Genomic DNA, 21,263 nt, shown 5'->3' on the forward strand with positions numbered 1-21,263 from the left:
TCCTGGGGTCAGGCTCTCTGCTCAGCAGGGAGCCTGCTTCTCCCTCTCCGTCTGTCCTTTTCCCCTCACTCATGCTCTCTCTCACGCGCTTTCTCTCTCTCTCAAATTAAAAAAAAAATCTTTAAAAAACTGTATTTAAATTTTACATCCTTCCTTCTTCCAAGGAAAATTTTTGATGACTAACAGTTTTAAAACATGTAGAAATTTTTAAATAAAGATGGAAATGCTATACATTGTAAACCAGTTAGATGTGGGATTTAACATTTGAGTACTAACATTGGATCTGAGTTTTTTGACAGCCAGGGCAAGAAATGAAAGAAGTACATTAACATGTTTTCTCTAGTCCAGAAAAAGGAAACCTAGAAGTTCATCTGCAGTCATATATTTTACATGCACCTTATTACAATCCTGTTATTTTTTCCAGACTTTCAAAAGTCTAGAAAAAGACCCCTCTTTTATCATCCAATCATTTCAGCCTAGTTGTACTTACTTTACTTGTGATTGCCATTTTTTCCATAAAATTTAAACTTTATTTCTGACTCTAATTGAATTGTCTAGGAGCAAATTAGTCAAAATAGCTATTTCCATTTCCAAACATTGCTAAACAAATTGATAACCTTTATGGACCTGAGGTTAAGTTAGAGCTCTCTAATGCATCTTAAAACAGGTGATTTTCTCTGGAGGAGTGTCAGCTTTCAAAATTGCTTTGATTTCTAAAATTTTCAGTTTCAGTGGGTGGTTATTATTACAATCAGTCAAATTCAGACAGTGGTGCTCAGTTAGAATGAGTGTGCGTGTGGGGTAGGTGCAAGCCTAGTGAAACCTATAATTGTAGGTGTGGAAAATTATTCAGATGTTTGAAGACTATTCTCCCGCTACCTATGTTCATATTCTAACGTAAAAATAACATGTATAGTGTCAGTGCTCTTTTAGAAATAGTTAACCCCAAAGAGGTGCCTGGACAGCTTAGTCAGTTAAGCGTCTGTCTTCTGCTCAGGTCATGATCCCAGAGTCCTGGGATCAAGTCCCCAATTGAGCCCCGTATGGAGCCCCGCATCAGGCTCCTTGCTCAGCGGGGAGCCTGTTTCTCCTTCTCTCTTTGCCTGCCGCTCCCCCTGCTTGTTCTCTCTTTCTCACTATCTCTCTCTGTCAAATAAATAAATAAAATCTTTAAAAAAAAGAGAAAGAAATAGCTAAACCCACAAATGGTCAGTGTGACATGTTTTGAATTTCTGTATAAATAATGCAATAAAATCTACTTAATAAGAGCTGCATAGTGACATTATATCGTAACCTAATTTTTAACCATTTTGCTTTGAACTAAATTGTCATCTTTTTACTAGCTTTGTATAACTATAGAAATGATGACATGAGAAAGACTTAGGTTTGATAGAGTGGGGGATATATTTGAGAAGGGACATCTTAAAGATTTATAAATTACATGAAGTGTTCTATTCTTTAAGTTAGGTCGTGTTTACACAAGTGTATGTTTTATAATTACTATTTTAAGTGCACACATATGTTTTATATCATATATTGAAATTTACTGATACATATTTAATATTATCCTTAAATTAGAAATGAAGACAGACTTAGTGAGTGGGAAAGGAACACAGAAAGTACCTGGGAGGCTGTAATGTTCTATTTCTTGACATATACACATGTGCACATATATATGGTATAATATTTGTCACAATAAAAATCATCTTGGGGGCACCTGGGTGGCTCAGTTTTTAAGCGTCTGCCTTCTGCTCAGGTCATGATCCCGGGGTCCTGGGATCGAGCCCCGCATCGTGTTCCCTGCTCGGCAGGAAGCCTGCTTCTCCCTCTCCCACTCCCCCTGCTTGTGTTCCCTCTCTCGCTGTGTCTCTCTCTGTCAAATAAATAAATAAAATCTTCAAAAAAAAATCATCTTATATCCAAAAGAATAGTATAATTTTCCACTTAATTATACCATTTTTTCCTCCTACCAAAGTTTTGGTTTTTGTGTAGTTAAATGGTATTCTCTTGATGATTTATTTGATTGCTTCTAAGCTTAGAAAATCCTTATCCAATGGTTAAATTTCCTATTTAATTTAATAGCTTAAAAATATCTTATGTTTAGTTCTTTAATTTGGAGTTTATTTTAGGCTATGAGATAAAGATCTAACTTGATTTTTCCCAAAACAGTAGGTAGTTACTTGCATCACCATTGACTGTGAGTGATCTTTCTTTTCTTCGATGATTTATGACCCCTCTTTTACCATCTGTGAAATTCCTCTTTCTGTGAGTTGGAAATTGGATCTCTTTCGAGGCTAACTATTCTGTAGCATTGATCTGCTTATTTTCACACCCTTGTGTTAAATTTTCAATTTTTTTTTACCCTTACCTGCAATTCCTGCATATGAACTTTAGCATAATGTTATTGTATTATTAAAACAACCCAGCATAAGATTTACTGAATTCTCTTATGCTCAATCTAGAAGTATTCATTTTATAGAACCAGTTTTAAAAAAACATGAGGAGCTTAATGCAGCTTGGTGCTTGGTGCTTGGTTTTATCCTCAGGGCTTAAAAAGATTTCTTTCAACTTACCTTGAATCTTTTTTTTTTTTTAAAGATTTTATTCATTTATTTGAGAGAGAATGAGATAGAGCATGAGAGGGGGGAGGGTCAGAGGGAGAAGCAGACCCCCCGCCGAGCAGGGAGCCGGACGCGGGACTCGATCCCGGGACTCCAGGATCATGACCTGAGCCGAAGGCAGTCGCTTAACCGACTGAGCCACCCAGGCGCCCCAACTTACCTTGAATCTTAATACTCATGAACACCCATGCATGTGTTGTAGACACGTGCACACACCCACACACATCCACACAGGCACACGTGTATACACCTGCCTGTGTGCATGTGCACTGGTATCCTGACATCCTCATGTCAGGAGCCCTCCCTGTTGCTTTTACATGTTTTCCAAATGTACTTGTTCACTGCAACCATAAAAAGACTATTTACTAATTATAGGCATGGCCTTCTTTGGCCTTTCTAATATTCCTAATGATGTAGAAAGACCACTTCAGGGGCGCCTGGGTGGCTCAGTCAGTTGAGGGCCTGCCTTTGGCTCAGGTCATGATCCCAGAGTCCTGGGATTGAGTCCTGCACTGGGCTCCTGGCTCAGCAGGGAGTCTGATTCTCCCTCTGCTGCTCCCCCTGCTTACATTCAAGTTGTCTGCTATTTATTAATGGTTATGTATACATTTTCATCTTTGCCAATCATTTGAAGTACTGTTTCATATCATGCTTTCTGTATACAGTATTTTGCTCATGTATTCATCTAATAAGCATAAATGCTTCCTCTGGGCAAAAGATCTTCACTCAGCACTCAGAGTATTTAGGTCTAGAATAATCCAAGCTCTCCCTTAGGAAGGGGATCTGAACTATAGTTTAGAGGAAGCCCTGAAAGGGTATGTTCTAAGCTGTGTTTCCATGTATGTCTAAAGTTCTGAGGCTTGTGATACTTCATTGATGAAGAGTCTTGAAGTAATTCTTTACTATGCTTGGTTTATCCTCTGTTGAGTTATTTTGAGTTTTTCCAGTATTCTAAATGAAGCTGTGGTAAATATTTTTGAATATTTAAGAGGTAGGGTGTTTTGAGTTCATACTCTGGGACTTTACTAGGCCTGGGAACACAGAATAAATAGATATGACCCTTGTCTTTTAGGAACTCATGGTCTAATATAAATAATAATTTATTTTTTTATTTGAAGTTATTACTTTAAGGAATGGCAGTCAGAATGGTAACAGAAGGTCAAAGAAAATGATCAAATTTTAAATTCATGTTACAATTTCCCTAATTATTTTCTAGAGAGATTGAATAGCCAATTTATATGGTCAGCCTTAAATCCCAAGGCCCACACATGTTGGGCTTTATTATTTTTATTTATATTTGGTGCTTTACTTGACATGTATAGTACTCTGTAGCCCTTTCAGTTGTGCTTCTTTAATTAATAAGGTTGTATATTTTCCGTGTTATTTATCAACTTTATTTCTTCATGTGCAAGTTGTCAGTTCACTTGCTTTGAGCATGTGAAATCTAGATATTTTACTGCATGTATTTATGTCCATTCTTCATATATTTGTATTGTAACCAGTTTCCTCCCAGAATTTTATTTTTTTAAACTAATTTACCTTGGGGCACTTGGGTGTCTCAGTTGGTTAAGCTTTGGACTTCTGCTCAGGTCATGATCTCGGGGTCCTGGGATTGAGCTCAGTGTCTGGCTCCGCACTAAGCAGGGAGTCTACTTGTCTCTCTCTCTTTCCCTCTGCCCCTCCCCCCACTCCTGCTCTCTTTTTCTTCCCCTCTCTCTCAAATAAATAAATAAAATATCTTTTAAAAAATAAACTGATTTACCTTATTTTCAACAGCTTTCTTGAGATACAATTTACCTACCGTACACAATTCACCCACTTAAAGCATACAATTCAATGGTTTTTAGTGCACTCACAGAGATGTACAACCATTACCACAATCTATTTTGGAAGATTTTTTTTCACCCTAAAAAGAAACTCCATATATATTGGCAATCGCTCCCCATTTCCTTCCAGAATTCTCCTGCTTTCAGCCCTAGGCAACCACTACTTGTCTCTGTAGATTTGCCTATTCTGAACATATCCCATAAGTGAAGTCACATAGTATGTGTTTTTTCGTGGCTGTCCTCTTTCACTTAGTAGAATGTGTCCCAGGTGCATCCGTGTTATAGTCATGTATTCGTATTTCATTCCTTTTTGTTGCCAAATAATATTCTGCAGTGGAATATTTTCTTTGTCATTTCATCAGCTGATGTACATTTGAGTGGTTTTCGCTTTGGGGCTATTATGAATATTGTTGCTATGACCATTTGTGTGCGAGTTTGTGTGGATATATGTTTTCATTTCTCTTAGGGATATATGTAAGCATGGCACTGCTGGGTCATATGGTGCTCAACGTTTAGTCTTTTGAGGAACTGCCAGATGATATCAGGGTTCCATTTTCTCTACATCTTTGTCAACACTTGACCTGTCTTTCTGATTATGGGCCATCCTAGTGGGTATTAAGTGGTATCTCATTGAGGTTTTGATTTGCATTTCCAAAATGGTTAATGTTGTGCATCTTCTCATGTACTTACTGGTTGTTGGTATATCTTCTTTGAAGAGATGTCCACATAAATCATTTGCCCACTTTTTAATTGAGTTATTTTTCTTTTGTGTTATAAGAATTCTTTATATATTCTACCTGCAAGGTCCTTATCAGATATATGATTTGCAAATGTTTTCTCCCATTCTGTGGGTTTTTTCACTTTCTTTATTGTGTCCTTTATTTTTTTAAGATTTATTTCTTTGAGAGCACACATGCGAGCACAAGCCAGCGGAGGGGCAGAGGGAAAGGGAGAGAGAGAATCCCAAGCAGATTCCGTGCTGAGCGTAGAGCCAGATGCGGGACTTGATCTCATGACCCTGATATCATGACCTGAGCCGAAATAAAGAGTTGGATGCTCAACTGACTGAGCCACCCAGGTGCCCCTTAATTGTGCCCTTTGAAGCACAAAAGTTTTTAATTTTGTTGAAGTTCAGCTTATCTGTGTTTTCATTGTGGCTTGTGCTTTTGGTATCATATCAGCCTAGCACCTCATACACATTCAACTAATCTGTTTCAATGAGTTAGTGAATGCTTTTTGAGGCTGTGTTTTATGTTTTTATCCTGCAGCTCCACTAACCTTACTTTTTTGGCACCAGCAATCCTCTTTGCTGATCATTTTCTAGTTGTACCATCATCATCTGTTTAAAAACAAGTGGGATTTTCCATTTCCTGTGTTTATTATGCCTCTTACTGCTTTTCCTTCTCTGATAACTATTACACGCATTTTTCCTGCTATATTAAATAGGAGAAATGTCTAGAGTATCCTTCCTGTTGCTCTTTTTTAAAAGAACGTAAATGTGATTTTTGGCGCTCAGTATACTATATTATTATTTGGGAAGGCCCTTTCACAGCTTTAAGGTTTTGTTTTGTGTTGTTTTTTAATCAGGAATGGCTACGGGCTTTATTCACTCTACATTTTCAGTTTTCTGTTTCTTCCCTCTCATTAGCTCCGTCTGCTGACGCTTCTCAGTATGACCCTGTGCTTGCGTAGAAGAAATCCTCTCTTTGCTTCTAAGCTGGTGGGGTCAGGTCACCATCTGGTCAGACAGCCTAAATCAGCTCTAAGCTGGGGTGTGAGGACCTCCTTGTTGGATAACGTGCATGAGATCTCGTACTTGGGTTTGTCACATGCATTTTGGCTCTGTGAAGCAGTTTTAGGTTTCCCAATCCTTGTTGAAATTTGAAATCATTATCAATGACAGGTGATTTTCAGATAAGTGAGGTCCTGTTGTATTAAGCAGAGTTCCGGACAGTATTTGGTAAATGGATGAGAATAAATGATAGGGCCTAACTGCAGAGCCCCAGGGGAGCTTTTACTCCTCTACAGGCTGTCATTTATTATTATTATATATATAATATATCATTATTATGACAGTAAACACCTCATCCCATCCCCATTTGACCTTTCTCAGAAAGAACCGCTGTCTCGCAGCAGGGAAAAGTCGTTTGCCACAGACAAATGAGAAATAGCTCATGACTTGCCTTGTGGTTTTGAGAGAAAGAAAATACAAACTTTTAACTTACCTGCTTTTAGATTTACAGGGAAAATATATGTTTTTAAAGATTACTCTAGGGGGAATCTTCACTCTCCGGGATTTCCTATTGGAATCCTCACAGTTACCAAGTTGAAAGGTAACTGTGTAATTCATCTCAAGCCCAAAAGAAAAAAAAATCTCCAAAGAAACAATCCATCTATGGAATTAGTCAGCCTCAGACGTCCAAACTGAATAATACCTTGTTCCTGTTCACAGTCCCTGTTTTTCCTCTTCTGTACCTCTGCTGAATCACTGCCTCCTGCCTGATGCCTGGCCCGACATCCCCCCATCCCCGCATCACCCCCATCCCTGCATCCCTGCATCTCCCCCGCATCCCCGCATCCATCCCCTCAGCAGCAGCTACTGAATATCTTCTGTGTGCCGGGATCTGGGATGTGTAGATAGAGCCTCGACATCTCTCAAGGTGCAGCTCAAATGTGCCCTCTTCCAGGCAGCAAATGCTTTCCTGATTCCTTATCCCCTCCCCGATAAAGTTAGAACTGCTCTCCCCTTTCTCTGAGTGCCCAGAGCACTTCATGACTTCTGTTGTAGAGCCTGGTGCTGTGTTCTACTGGCGTCTGTGCCTTAGCTCTGTCAAGAGGAGAGTTGGGGTGTGCTCCGCACTGCATCTTCCTCCTCCAGGATGCCTAGGGCTGTCCCGGTTTGTGACCACTATCTACAATCCCCCTCTGTCTCTTTTTTATAATACTCCTTCTCTTCCAGGGCTAAAGTTGCTGCAGCTGATGGGTCCCCCGGGATCCCAATCCAGACCCTCACCCCTGTGAAACACACAGTAAAAATAGACAAAGATGCCCTCCTCCAGGACTACGGATTTCACATTTCTGAGAGCCTTCCCCTCACAGTGGTGGCCGTCACAGCAGGTAGGAGCTGACTGGGAAACAAGAAAGGAGTTTGGCTTTTCAGGAGGGGGAGAAATAGCCCTGGATCTCTTCTCATCTCTCTGTCCTAGAACGTAATTTCAAAAAATGCCACCCTAGGAAGTTAGAAAGGGCACATCTAATTCTGACCTAATTCTGTCTACAGCTTTGTACCTTCCTTTGGTGTGGAGAGGGAGGAAGCCCCAAGTGCACCTGCTGATTGGAACCCCAGGCTCTTGCTGGCCTGGACCAGGGCTTTGCCCACCCGTGGCTCCCTGGCCAGTCTCAGGGCAGTGACAGTATTTGGATCAGCCGGCCCTCCTCTCTGAAACCCTGCGTGCTCCGAGCTGGGGAGAGTTGCTGGCCAGAGAGTAATAGAAATTATTGATTTGTTTTCACTTGAGTCTTTGTAAAATATAGACTCTATCAGGGTGAAGAAGAGCATGCTGGAAATGTCTAGTGTTTGTTTTCATACATCAGCTATGTATTGATGTTAGATCTGGAACTAGTTAAAATCTACTGGAACACACACACACACACACACACACACACCCCACCCCCAGAGTTCTTTAGAGATGAATGTAGTAGATTCACTGGCCAAATCTGTTGATTCTGGGGGGTTTCTGCTAGTTTTCTTTCCCAGGACAGTCTCCTAATATCCCTTGAAGGTGATGGGATGGTAGGTACATTATCCACATTTTGTAAACAGGAAAATAGATCCATGTGAACCCAAAGCTGGCTGGGGGTGGGGAGGGGAGTGACCTGGTGCCCAGGGGACTGGATCAACCTGGCATTCAGTTGTGTGGCTATGACACACGGGGTCTGGGCCTTCCTGGCGTGAACACCAATTACTTCTTCTCTGTCCAACAGGAGGCTCTGCTCATGGCAAGCTTTTCCCTGGTGATCAGATCCTCCAAATGAACAACGAGCCTGCCGAAAGCCTTTCCTGTGAACGAGCAGTCCATATACTGAGGTACTAAATTGCCTCCATCATCCGCAGAGTCACACAGATGATCACAGGGCAAAGATGGGTGACAGGAATGACATAATTGATCTCCCCATGGTTTTAGTAGGGTCCCATCTCCTTAAGGTGGCAGCAGCAGCCTTGTTTGAGAATTCCGTCTCAGTTACCGTGTGCTTCATCTGCCTAGAGAAGCGATGGGGGGCAAGGACAGGGTGCTGTATCTACAACCCCCTGCTATGCTAGACCCCGCGCTGGGCACAGCAGGCAGTGTAGTTAGGAATAATACACGGTAAGGATTTCTAGGGTTGTTGTAGCATATGCCCAAGACCTGACTAAACTGATGCTAGATCTGTTAGTTCTTCTTTAACCCTTCTGAGAGCTCTCCTTAAATGCCTGGTTGGTATGTATGTAGTTTCACAGCTTCTGCCCATTGGCTTTGTGACTTGGGTCAACGCCTCACTTTCTGTATAGACTGGGATCTCCCTCAGAGACGGCACACAGTGAGCGCTCAGTTGAATGAGCCAACAATTGCTGACCCTGGTTTTAAGACAGAAAAAGGTCAGCGATAGGAGTGAAGAGGGCTGACAGACATCGCGTTGGCACCTATGGGCTTCGTCTTTCCAGTTTGTCACTCAACACTGTTTTGGTGACTTTAAATAAAGAGACACGAGAAATAGAGTTACATGAAAGCCAACTTGAAGATATTTATTATGCCTTTCTTGTGAGTGGTGTTGGGTGGCTTTCATTTCTGAGGGCCTATCATGGACAGCACACACTGAATGATGAGGAACAGTGACAAAGTCAGAATGAGATGAAAATGCAAGATGCAGTCTTCACCTTCACGAGGCACACAGTCTCGCTGCGGAGAGACACACATACGTAGGTTACGATTTACAGAGAAACCATCCAAGTGTAGAAAATAGAATCCTTTCAGCCAAGCCCAATATTGCTTCTGGATTGCCAGAGAATAAGTTGAGTGGGTGGGACAGCCTGGATCGGATTTGATGATTTCATTTCTACACAATGAAGCATGGTGATGGAAATCATGAAGTTTGCTTTCCCAGTTACTGGGGTGATTTTCTCAAAGATGACCAATGCCCACAAATTAAGTTTAGATTTTCAGTGATACTAATATATCTGCCAGGCTAGATCAAACTCTGACTAACAAGCAAAATTATTCTCAGCTTAAAGCAGTAGGTCGGAATGTGGGTGTGTGGGTAACATTGAACCCAGCCTGTTTACTGAGCACCTTGTGTGGGCAAGGAGCCCTGTGGGGCAAAGGGACTGCACTCCCCACACGCTGCAGGCTGCAAGTGCAGGAGTAACTCACATGCACCCTGTGAAGTTGAGGGAAGACATTCCATCAGGAAGCCAGAGGAAAGGGGCTGTAAATGCTACCGATTCCTCCAGCTTGTGGGGAAGTTGGGTTTGACAAAACAGAGGAGTCCAGAAGGATTGCAGGTGTACTTTTAATGCTGGGTAGAATTTGGCCCACAAAGGTGGAGGTGAAGGATGAACCAGGCAAAGAAGTGATAAGCAGGAACTCCTGGGTGGGGAGGGGGGAAGATGCTGAGCGGATCAGTTTTCCTGAGGCACCAGACGCCTAGAGGAAAGTTCTGGGAAGTGAGGCCCACATGGTGAAGGGTCTCCAATGCTGACACAGCAAGTTCAGGTGTTAGTCTCCATGTGGAATGGCGAGCCATTGAGGACTTCTCAGCAGGGATGTGACTTGAATTTTGCTGTGCATTTGCGCTCTCTGTCATGCACTGCCTGTGGGAATCCCAGGACCACTTTTTTGTCTTTAGCTTAGTTCCCACTGCCATTGCCACTTATAAAGGGAAAAATCCAAGCCAAACATGGCACAATGAAACCTCTCTAATCCCTCCAGATAACTGTGAGACCTAAATGTCCTTTTAAGAGCAATTGGACCTTGGTTTGTTGTAAATTATCTTGGGAAAGGCCTGTTCTTCTATAAAATGGAAAAGAGGCAATCCCTAGACACTTAGAGACCACAAGTTGATTTTACCCATTTGAGGAAGCAACATACCAGCAGCAATTGGCCTAAATGTTCATATTGCAGGAAGTCCAAGGAAATTATTTGCAAACAGCTTCTCTATGTAGCGATGGCAAAGGAAAAGGAAATATGGATTGATTTTTTTTTTTTCAGTTTTGTTCTCTAGTACAAAATGGAAGTTTGGCCAGCATCTGGTTGACTTTTGTCACTTTTGGAATCTAAGAGATAATAACAAGACAGAAATGTCTAGTATCTTGATATATGATTCGGCTCATTACACTGATTTTGTGTGCCCAAACACCACAAGCTGGTTGGCTTTTATCTGATAAATGCAATCCACATTCATTCATTCAATCTAGTGAAATGTTTAGCCTAAGTTGTCTGAAATAGCAACCTAAGTTATCTATCTTATTGCTATGTTTTCTCTTAAAAATTTTTTTGGACATAAGCCTAGCTAGTGGTCATACAAACTGCATGAGTTCTCCATCATAAAGACTAAATTAAATCTAAGTGACTTAACTAAGTGGCTGCAGGTATAGACTAGATGGTAGAGACAGGTGTCTAATAAAGATTCCCTCCGTGGGTGGGGGGGCACTCTGGGACAGATTCAGCTCCTCTGCAGACCCCTGCTTCCCTCAACGTCTTTCTCGATGTTGCTGGACCAAAAAAGCTGAAGCAAAAGAGGCTGCTTTGTAATCCTGCCAGTCTTTTTGACCCTGACACACACACGCACACACACACACACACACACGCACATCATCCAAAGTGATGAAATGGTTTTATTTTTATTCTTTTTTTCTTTTTTTTTTTTCAGGGAAGCTGAAGACTCTCTTTCAATCACAGTTGTTCGCTGCACGTCGGTAAATCTCTTTCTATGTCCTGTTAGTTTTACCTTTCTCGGCCTCGAGACCCCAAGTCCCCAGTGGGATATCCCGCAGAGAATAAACAGGGAAGGCAAACGGCAGAGGGGACAGCAGCCAGGCAGTGGGTGGGCAGACAGTCAACGTTGCCTGAAGACAGCTGATGAGTCAGTGCTGTGGAGGAGACAGGTATGGATCAGTCCAGGGTTCCAGAACTTGTGGTCTGGCTAAGGAGACAGATCTGGGATTATGCAGAGTGGGACGATGACAGGGGCACCAAACTACAAGGTTTAAGATAAGTTTGTGTGTTATGACTTTGGGCAAGTCATTAACTTTCAGTTTTCATTTTTGTAAAACTGATGATGGCAATAATTGTCTTGTCTCTCCAGTGGGTCGTTATGAGGTGTTGGACGGGAAAGTGTCTTGTCAGCCCTGAGGTTCATCACAAGGCAAGGGCGTGGGGTAGATGATGCGCTGGGAGGAAATAGCAATCCCAAACACCACAGGCCAAGGAGCCCTTTCTCTGTGATCTAGGGAGAAGTATATAATCAAGTCCTAAGAGAAAGAACTACCAAGGAGGAAGAGTTGACAGAAAATTCTCCTTCTGAGAGACTTTAATGCATACCTCTTAGCCTTGGCCACATAAAGATAAAAAAATAAATAGGGGCACGGAGAATTTCATTAATGCATTTAATAATCTAATCGACCACATACCACTCTATCAAAAAAACTCAATAAATTCCCCAAATAAGAAACTATATAAGTCTCTTTTCCAGAATATAATGAAATAGAAATTAATAACTACCAAAAACTTAATTAAAACTGTCCAGCCATTTGGAAATAAAAATGCAATCTCCCAAGTAAAGATGGGGTCAGATAGAAAAGCAAAACTGCCATTATAGACTAGTTAGAAGAAAATTTAAAATTAGAAGTGACGGGGCGCCTGGGTGGCTCAGTCAGTTGAGCAGCTGCCTTTGGCTCGGGTCACAATCCCAGGGTCCTGGGATCTAGTCTCACACTGGGCTCCCTGGACAGCAGGAAGCCTGTTTCTCCCTCTCCCTCTGCTGCTCCTCCTACTTGTGCTCTTGCTCTCTCTCTCTCTTAAATAAAAAAATAAAATCTTTAAAGAAAATAAAATTAGAAGTGTGCTTCTTAAAATTTATGTGCAAAGCTATACTCAGAGTAAAACGTATAGTCTTAGGTGATTTCATTATTGAATAAGGAAATAGGTCAAGTGAATATTCAGTGCAAGAAGTTGGAAGAAAAGACTATAAAACAAACATAAAGCAGAATAAAGAAAATGATAAAAATTAAAATCTAAATGATGCTTTGGAAAACAAAAATTGTAAAGTTAATAAATAAATCCCAGAGTCAGTTCTTTAAGGGAAAAAATAAGAAAAAAGGAAATCTTCAAGGAAAAGAAATAGGTGGACCCTATGTGAAGGAAAGTAGAATATTATGAAGGATGTAAATACTTTTTTTAATATAAAAGATACAGACCATGTTCTTTAATGGGAAGACTGTTATAAATACATTGATTATTCTCATATTAATATATATTCTTACTCCAAATTCAAACTCCCGTTGGGACTTATATTTGAATTTTGGCAAAGTTTATTGAAGTGACACATCAAGAAAATCTTTTTTTTAAAGATTTTATTTATTTATTTGTCAGAGAAAGAGCAAGAGAGCACAAGCAGGGGGAGTGGCAGGCAGAGGGAGAAGCAGCTCCCTCCACCCCCCAGCTGAGCAAGGAGCTCAATGCGGGGCTCCACCTGGGACCCTGGGATCATGACCTGAGTCAAAGGCAGACCCTTAACTGACTGAGCCACCCAGGTATCCCTTACCAAGAAAATCTTAAAAAAAAAAAAAAAAAAAAAAAAAAGTAATGGAGCGCCTGGGTGGCTCAGTCAGTTCAGTGGCTGACTCTTGATTTCAGCTCAGATCATGATCTCAGGGTGGTGGAATCAGCCCTGTGCTGGGCTCTGTGCTCAGTGGGAGTCTGCTTGAGGATTCTCTTTCCCTCTCCCCCTACCCTCTGCTCGTTTCTCTCTCTCAAATAAATAAATAAATCTTTAAAAAATAAAAAAAATTTAAATTTAAAAATTTTAAGAAAGTAATGAGGATGGCCTTGATGTAACAGATTTTACAACTAATAAAGCTAAAATAATTAAAACAGCATGATATTGATGAAATGGTTGGACATGTCAGTGTAATCAAATAGAAAGTCCTAGAATAGGTACTGATATGAGAATTTAGTATGTGAAAAATATGGCATCCCACTAGAAGAAAAGATGATCATTCACAAAATCATACTAGGACATTTCTTTAAGTATTTGAAAAAGAAGTCTCGTCACACCATTTGATGTAATAATAATTAAATATAAAAATATTAAAATGTAGGTAATATGGATGAGTGTCTCTCAGTCATAGGTTATAGAAAGAATTCCTAACTATATAGGGAGTGGGAGGAAGCACAATGAACAAACAGCTATTTGATTATGTGAAAAAATTTAATTTCTCTGGTCCAAAAACTTCAGAACATTAAAAAGCAAAGAAATTGTGGTCTCTTCTCAATTTTGACAAGTACTGTTTTTTGTTTTTATTTCTGGGAAATAGAATAGGGAAAAAAACCACCTAAATAGGATTAAAATGTTTGCCATAAATATGACAGACCAAATGTTTTATGGACAAATAAACGGAGATTCTTCTAAACAGAATTTGTCTATGAAATAATGTGAAACCAATGTATAAAAAAAAGTATACTGAAAGCTAATCAGTATAAATGGTTGTGCAGGTGGTAAGAGATTCTTTTTATTTAGCTGATTAGCATCTCAGTGGAGAACATCTTAATCTTAATTGGGTGGGGTTTTTTTCCCCTGATGTTTTCAAGAAATGAAAGCAAACACTTGTTAAGTAAATAAGAGGGAAACAGCTTATGGTTGCATCCTTTTAAAAATGAAAAGTGTAGGGAGAGGAAAATTAACATGTTCCAGTATGACTCCTGAGATTCCTCTGAGGTTACTGAGCAGAGGAGGATGCAAATGTTGTGCTCTGGGCTTCCTGCAGGGAAAGCTGATATTGACCCATGTCCTGAGAAATGCCCTGAATGTTGTCCAGCCCACTCAGGCCTCTCATCAGCAGTTACATGATCATAAGACAAATGATCGAATGTGTCTTTCTTCAGCAAGAATGCTCATCTTTGCCATAGCAGTTTCTTCGAGTTCTCAAATGGCTTGAAATTGAGGAAGAATTATAAAATCCAAAATTGGGGGGGCGGGGGTTGGGGGCTTGGCTGGCTCACTTGGTGGGGCATGAGACTCTTAATCTCAGGGTTGTGAGTTTGAGCCCCATGTTGGGTATAGAGATTACTTAAAAATAAAAAATCTTTAAAAAGTAAAATAAAGGGGCGCCTGGGTAGCTCAGTCGTTAAGCGTCTGCCTTCGGCTCAGGTCATGGTCCCAGGGTCCTGGGATCGAGCCCTGCATCGGGCTCCCTGCTCAGCGGGAAGTCTGCTTCTCCCTCTCCCACTCCCCTTGCTTGTGTTCCTTCTCTCGCTTTGTCTCTCTCTGTCAAATAAATAAATCTTTAAAAAAAAAAGTAAAATCCAAAGTTGAAATAGTAATTACTGCTTCTGTAGGACGTAGAATTTTATGGGGAAAAAAATATATATATACATTATATATATAACATATATATATGATATATATGTTATATATATTTAATTGTAGAGAGCTGTATTTATATTCATGGCTTATAGTATATTGTTACATTAATACCAATATTTAATGTCTTATTAAATCTTCACCAAAAGAAAATCCTACAAGATAGATATATTTGTTATCCCCCTTTTACAGTTAAGGACACTGTGGCCTCATGTGCCCATGGTCTCACATGCAGAAATCAGTGGAGCTGGGTTATTTTCCAGGTAGTCAGAGTTCAGAACCCACAGTCAATAGCGTTATGCTAGTCTACCTCCTTAAACCCTGCTGTCTTTATTTTTTAAATTGTTTTTTAAGGCGGGGGCAGAGGGGGAGAGAGAGAGAGAGAATCTTGAGCAGACTCCTTGCCCAGTGCGGAGCCTGACGTGGGGCTCAGTCTCACGACACTGAGATCACGACTTGAGCCGAAATCAAGAGTCTGATGCTTAGCCAACTGAGCCACCCAGGCACCCCAACCCTGCTGTCTTTATGAAATGACATTGGCCAATCTAGGGCGGAGAGTAGTGAAAAAGATATAGAACTTTTCCACTTGTCCCTTTCGATGCCCTTTTAAGCATTAACTCTTAGTTCAGCTAAAACATGCACAGAGAAAGTTTTTATCAGCTCAGGTCTACTCTCTGATGGATTAATTTAGAACCCGGGGAGAATCTAAATATCCTAGAATAATAAGCTCATCTTCTTTAAAGTATCTCTTTTTAATGTTAGATGGCTCAAGTGAGTGGTTTGCAACATGCTTTAGATGCCAAGGTATACAGACAGCAGAGCTGCTATTCGGGTATAAAAGTGTAGGACCCACGGTGGGGCCTGTGGATTGGGCATTTCTATGACAGAGTGTGTGTTCTTTCTCAAAGCAGCTAGTTTCATGGTTGGGTGGTTCCAAATATGAGAGAGGCCCTCCTTCCCTGTGATTCCCACCAACTAGTGCTTGTCAGGGCAAGTCTACCTTGTATGAAATAGATTGGCAAAGGTTTGGAGCTGTGGCCTTCTCTTCTCCAGGCTCACTCCTGTTCCATCAACTCTTCATCATAAGATGCTTCTCTGAGTCTTCACTTCTCTGATAGCTCTCTGGACTGTTTCACGGTGACCTTCCCAAATGGTGGCACCCAGAAAGGAATACAGTTCCACCTAGGCTCCACTGGTGAGAGTGCCCAGGCCACAGAGAGCGCACTTCTGATGTGCACTGAAAATGCTAGTGAGGCCCAAGATGAGGGTTAAGATTTTAGGAGGCCTGGTCACGCTGTTGGCTTGGGTGAAATTTGTGGTTGACCAAAAACCGAGGCTGGGTTCCAAATGAATCGCTTCCAAGACCCCATCCCATGCTGTGCAATTGATTTTTTTTTTGATCCTCAGTGCCACACTTCACAGTAATCCCTGTCAAATCATGTTGCTTTGGCCCAGTGTTCTGGCATGCTGAGATCCGACAGTCAGGGAAGGACAGAACTGAAGGGCATATTTGTATAGTCATCGGCTGTACTCATTCTCCCTTCCTGTCAGGGATCTACCTCTTCCCACGCCTCCCCCACTTCCTTCATTACCCAGCCAGTGGCTTTTCTTTAGTCTGATCCAGCTCTGGGCCTCACTCTTGCAAGATTGCTGTCCCCAAAGCGAGGGAGAATAGCGGTTGTCCCCCCCTACCCCCCACCACAGATTCTTTTTCTCTCTGCATCTCTCCCTGGTTTCTCATTCCTTTGAGTCTTTAGGGTAGTGACGGTTGTACCTGTCCCTTAGACCCCTCGCTTTACTCTGTTCCCTTCAGCTCTTGACAGCCCTGCTCTCTTATACCCTCTTATGCTTGTTGTTAGTGATTTTTTGGCCTCTGGCCCATAGCTGCCCCCGCCCCTGAAGTTTTCCACACACCTCTTTTACATATCCAGTTCCTTTACCTTTCCTCCCAAATTTCTGCTGCCTGAGATCTGATGATACCTTGTAGCTCTGTGTCATTCACAGGTTTGGTAAGTACACTTTCTCTGACTTCATCCAAGGCATTGCTAACCATCATTGTTGGAGACTGAGCCAAAGGGAGCCTGAGTTGCTTAGTTAGAAATCAGGACAATTGTGAGCATAGGTCAACTAGTTTTGAATCCTCCTAATGGCTCTGCATCTGGCCTTCTCCGCAGGGGGATTATAGGAGACCTTATCAAACACTTTACAAGAATGAAGGAATACTACTATATCCACAGGACCCTGCCTTACCAATCTGGAATTCCATCTTCAAAAGAAAAATGAACTTGGTTGGCTCTGACTTGTTCTTGGTAACTCCATATTGGTTATTAGTGATCAATGACTAAAAGCTCTCTGACCACCTCTTATCTTGAATTTTGCCAAGAAATAATGACAAGCTTACCCATATGTGTTTTCCTTAATCTTCCATGTTCATTTTCTGGGAAACTTGACACTTAACCATCTTTAGTCTCCTAATATGTCTTCCATTTTCTCTTCTGTGGATGATGCCAACTGTTACGTATGATCGTCCACCAGCCCCTAGATTTACTGGTATAGGTGTCTTGAACTCATTCAGAGCAGGCTGATAGTTTTATCATCAGTTTTGGGTTGTAACTTTCTTTTCCCCCTTACTCTATTTCTTCTGACTGAAAAATCATTCTGCTTGAAGAAGAAAGCAAATTGAGGTTAAGTAATTGCTGGAGTTGAGAGATTACCACACAGGTATACCTCTTGCCTGGGAACATTGTTATTTCCCCTTCTCCTTTTACTAAATTTTTAAGAGGCAAACTAGGTATTTGAGATACTGAACCATAGTAATGAACCTTGTTACACCAAGGCTCTAGTTACCTGTAAGATCAAATTTATCTTGCGTTAAAATTTCAGGGTCACTTCTTCACTTCAGGTGCTTAATGGCATTGGTCTGTTGATATGTGAGGCTATGAGCATTCTTTCCTGTAGCTTCTCTGATTGTTGTTATATCTGTCTTCCATCAGCTACATAAAATGTGGTCCAGAGCTCCATCTCGAGACTCTTAACACATGTACCTTTCTAGAGCCTGGCCTAAAGGACTATCCAGACCAAGAAATGTAGCATGCCAGGCTGAGAATAACATATCAGGATTCCATCCAGGAAGATCACATCTGTTGGTCTAGATCATGCAAGTTGCTGTTCATTGTGTCACAATTTAACCTCCTAGGGTCTAGGCAAGGGGCTTCATCACATACTCATGCCAACCTGTGATGACTCTTTCTACAAACTCTGAGGAAAGAGGGTATGACCCAAAAGATGAGAAGAGCAAAAAGGGGCCAAGGATAAATCAAAGGGGTCAGAGCTTCAGGGAGCCCTGGAGTTATTCGGATCCAACTCTCACATGGTACATAGGAAAACTAAAGGCCAAAGAGGAGTGATAACTTGGCCAAAGTCACACACAATTATTTTGTTTTGTATTACATACATACATACACACACACAAAACTGGTTTTCTTCCATAAGAATTTGTGTTTGAGGTAGTTCTCACAACTGTTGAGTAGCAGAACTTTGGTCTTCTTGTTCATAAGCCAGTTCTTGTCTTTGTTATACACAACCATTTTGCTATCATATTGAATCTTTGACTGTTCTCAGACACATAAGAACATTGTCTGGGTTGGGATCCCTAGATATTATGAAAAGAGATCTTTAGTGGGATGCTGTCCTTCTCTGTAGGTTTTAACTGAGGTCTCAACAGCTGTCAGGGTTTGCGCTTTTGTTTTTAAGAGATGAGAAGATGTGTAATGGCTTTTACAAAAGTCCAGTTCTAAAATGTGTCATGTTACTGTTTTGCAGGGAGTTCCCAAGTCATCCTTCCTGACTGAGGAGAAGAGAGCCAGGCTAAAGACCAACCCCGTGAAGGTGCACTTCGCTGAGGAAGTGCTTGTCAGTGGACATAGCCAGGTGCGTCACTAGTCAGGGGCTTGAAATCACTCTCCATGAAGCCGGCGAGCCGCCTCCTGGCACTTACCTCTTTGAGACTCTGGATTCTTGCAGCATGGAGAGGATGCCGAGGGAGGGCAGTAGGTTTGTTAGAGGGTCCGAGCACCCTCGGTGAAGTGCTGGCTGACTGTGGACAGGGAGAGCCAGGGAGAGAAGCACGGGGTGTGGCTGGCTGTTATTCCATGACTCCATTCTCTTGCCCATGAAATGTCAACAGGTTCTAAATGCTAATTTCTCATTTTGAACCTTTGAACCTAGTGTTCCCTCTGTATCGATAATAGTGATGATAGTGGTGGAGATTGGCCTTTTCCCCCCAAGAACCCATTATGTGTTGAACTTCTATTATGTGAACCTAAACTTTTTGGGTACATAATCCTTAGTCATAATGATACACTGCAAGGGAGATATTTTAACACATGAGGAAGCAGAGGTTTAGAGAGTTTAAGAGAATTAACCTCTGAGATCATATAGTAAGAAAATATACAAGCCCAGGTCTGTGTGACTTCAGTTCTTTTGTTTTCCACTGTAACATCCTGTCTAGTTCTTTTTGATATGGAGGCGTCCAGGGTTGGGAGCTCAGAGGACAAATTTGTAAAGGGAAAGTATTGGCTGGAGTTTGGTGTTTTTAATGTGGACTGTTGGATTAAAGACTCATTTACTCATAGTTTACACATTTTCTTCCCAATGGTCTGAAACTATTGCCATTCTGAACTCCTCAATCAATATTAGACTTTGAAACGTTCAAGTCAGAGCTTGTCCTTGTCTGTGTAGATACCAGCAGATGGGGCATCGTGGCCATTTTAACAAAGGGTTCAGGCGATCTTGTTCACATCTGCAGAGTCCTTCTTTTCTACCTTGCCTGCTACTTAACAGACCACACCTTCATTAGACCTGAGAGTGGAAGGTGGATTTGTTCATGCAGGGACCAGTGGGAGGCCTAATGTCTGAGACCCTGTCACCCGGCCATGTTTGTGTCTCTGTCTGTCCATGTTTGTGGAAATGGATTGAACCTCTTTAGCAAATTAAATTTAGATTCAGTGTCATTTCTAAGAGTAATACACAGGGATGAGAGGTAGAGGCTAGAACCAGCTCACAGGACAGGTAGAGAATAAGAGTTCTACAGATGTGAACCCGATCACTTGGATCCTGTGTTAAAATGGCTACCATCCCCACTCACTGATATTGTGAGAAGACCAGGTGAGGACAGGTTTTGACCTGAACTGGCTACAAAAAATGCTTCAGAGTTTTGGCAGGGGGTGGGAGGTTAGAGAAAGAGGGTTCTAAAAAGGTATTTATGGGGAGACTTGTAGATCAGAGCACCAAGTCTCTGTATCAGCCACATAAGGCAGAGACAGCAAAACCAGTGAGAGTTCATCACTGTGACCTACCTATTCATCCTTTCAAATGTTTAAAAAATGGTAAAATTGGGGCACCCGGGTGGCTCAGTCGGTTAAGCGTCCAACTCTTGGGCTCAGCTCAGGTCATGATCTCAGGGTTGTGGGATCGGCCCTGCTTAGGTTTTGTCCACGCTCAGCAGGGAGTCTGCTGGAGATTCTCTCTCTCCCTCTGCCCCCTGCCCACACGTACTCCCTCTCTCTCTCTCTAAAATAAATAAATAAATCTTTTTAAAAAGTAAGTAAAAGATGAAATCGGTTGTTAACCTTTCCCCTGAAAGCACGATAAGGCCCCAGAAGAATTTAAAATAGTAAGCTAGGGGCGCCTGGGTGGCTTAGTCGTTAAGCGTCTGCCTTCGGCTCAGGTCATGATCCCAGGGTCCTGGGATCGAGCCCCGCATCAGGCTCCCTGCTCAGCGGGAAGCCTGCTTCTCCCTCTCCCACTCCCCCTGCTTGTGTTCCCTCTCTCGCTGTGTCTCTCTCTGTCAAATAAATAAAATCTTTAAAAAAATAAAAATAAAAAATAAAATAGTAAGCTAACATTTGCAAAATGCTTAACTTTGCTAACAGTTAAAGAAATGTAAAGGGCACTATGAAGAAGTGCCACTTTACACTGAGTAAATGAGCACAAATAAAGAAAAAAATGTAAGGCCTGTTGCTGACCAAGTAGCCACAGTCATGCTCTAACCGGTGGCTTTGTAAATTGGTTTCATCTGTTTTTATGTGGGGGGGTGGGGAAAACAAAACATAATGAATGCCATAAAAAAGTGACCCAAGGATCACATTCCTGGGACACCTGGGTGGCTCAGTAGGTTAAGTGGCTGCCTTCAGCTCAG

The 21,263-nt window shown here is 41.6% G+C and overlaps 1 protein-coding gene across 1 annotated transcript in view; it reads left to right on the forward strand.

Moving 5' to 3' along the window:
* The window catches only part of FRMPD1 (FERM and PDZ domain containing 1), a 100,753-nt gene that overhangs the window by 56,886 nt on the left and 22,604 nt on the right, over positions 1-21,263 (forward strand). Inside the window, exons 3-6 of the mRNA XM_021691411.1 lie at positions 7,407-7,564; positions 8,432-8,534; positions 11,354-11,399; positions 18,887-18,994. Coding sequence (XP_021547086.1) covers positions 7,407-7,564; positions 8,432-8,534; positions 11,354-11,399; positions 18,887-18,994 — 415 coding nt within the window. The remainder of the gene's footprint in view (positions 1-7,406; positions 7,565-8,431; positions 8,535-11,353; positions 11,400-18,886; positions 18,995-21,263) is intronic.

This window comes from Neomonachus schauinslandi, chromosome 13 (assembly GCF_002201575.2).
Source record: "Neomonachus schauinslandi chromosome 13, ASM220157v2, whole genome shotgun sequence".
Lineage (NCBI taxonomy): Eukaryota > Metazoa > Chordata > Mammalia > Carnivora > Phocidae > Neomonachus > Neomonachus schauinslandi.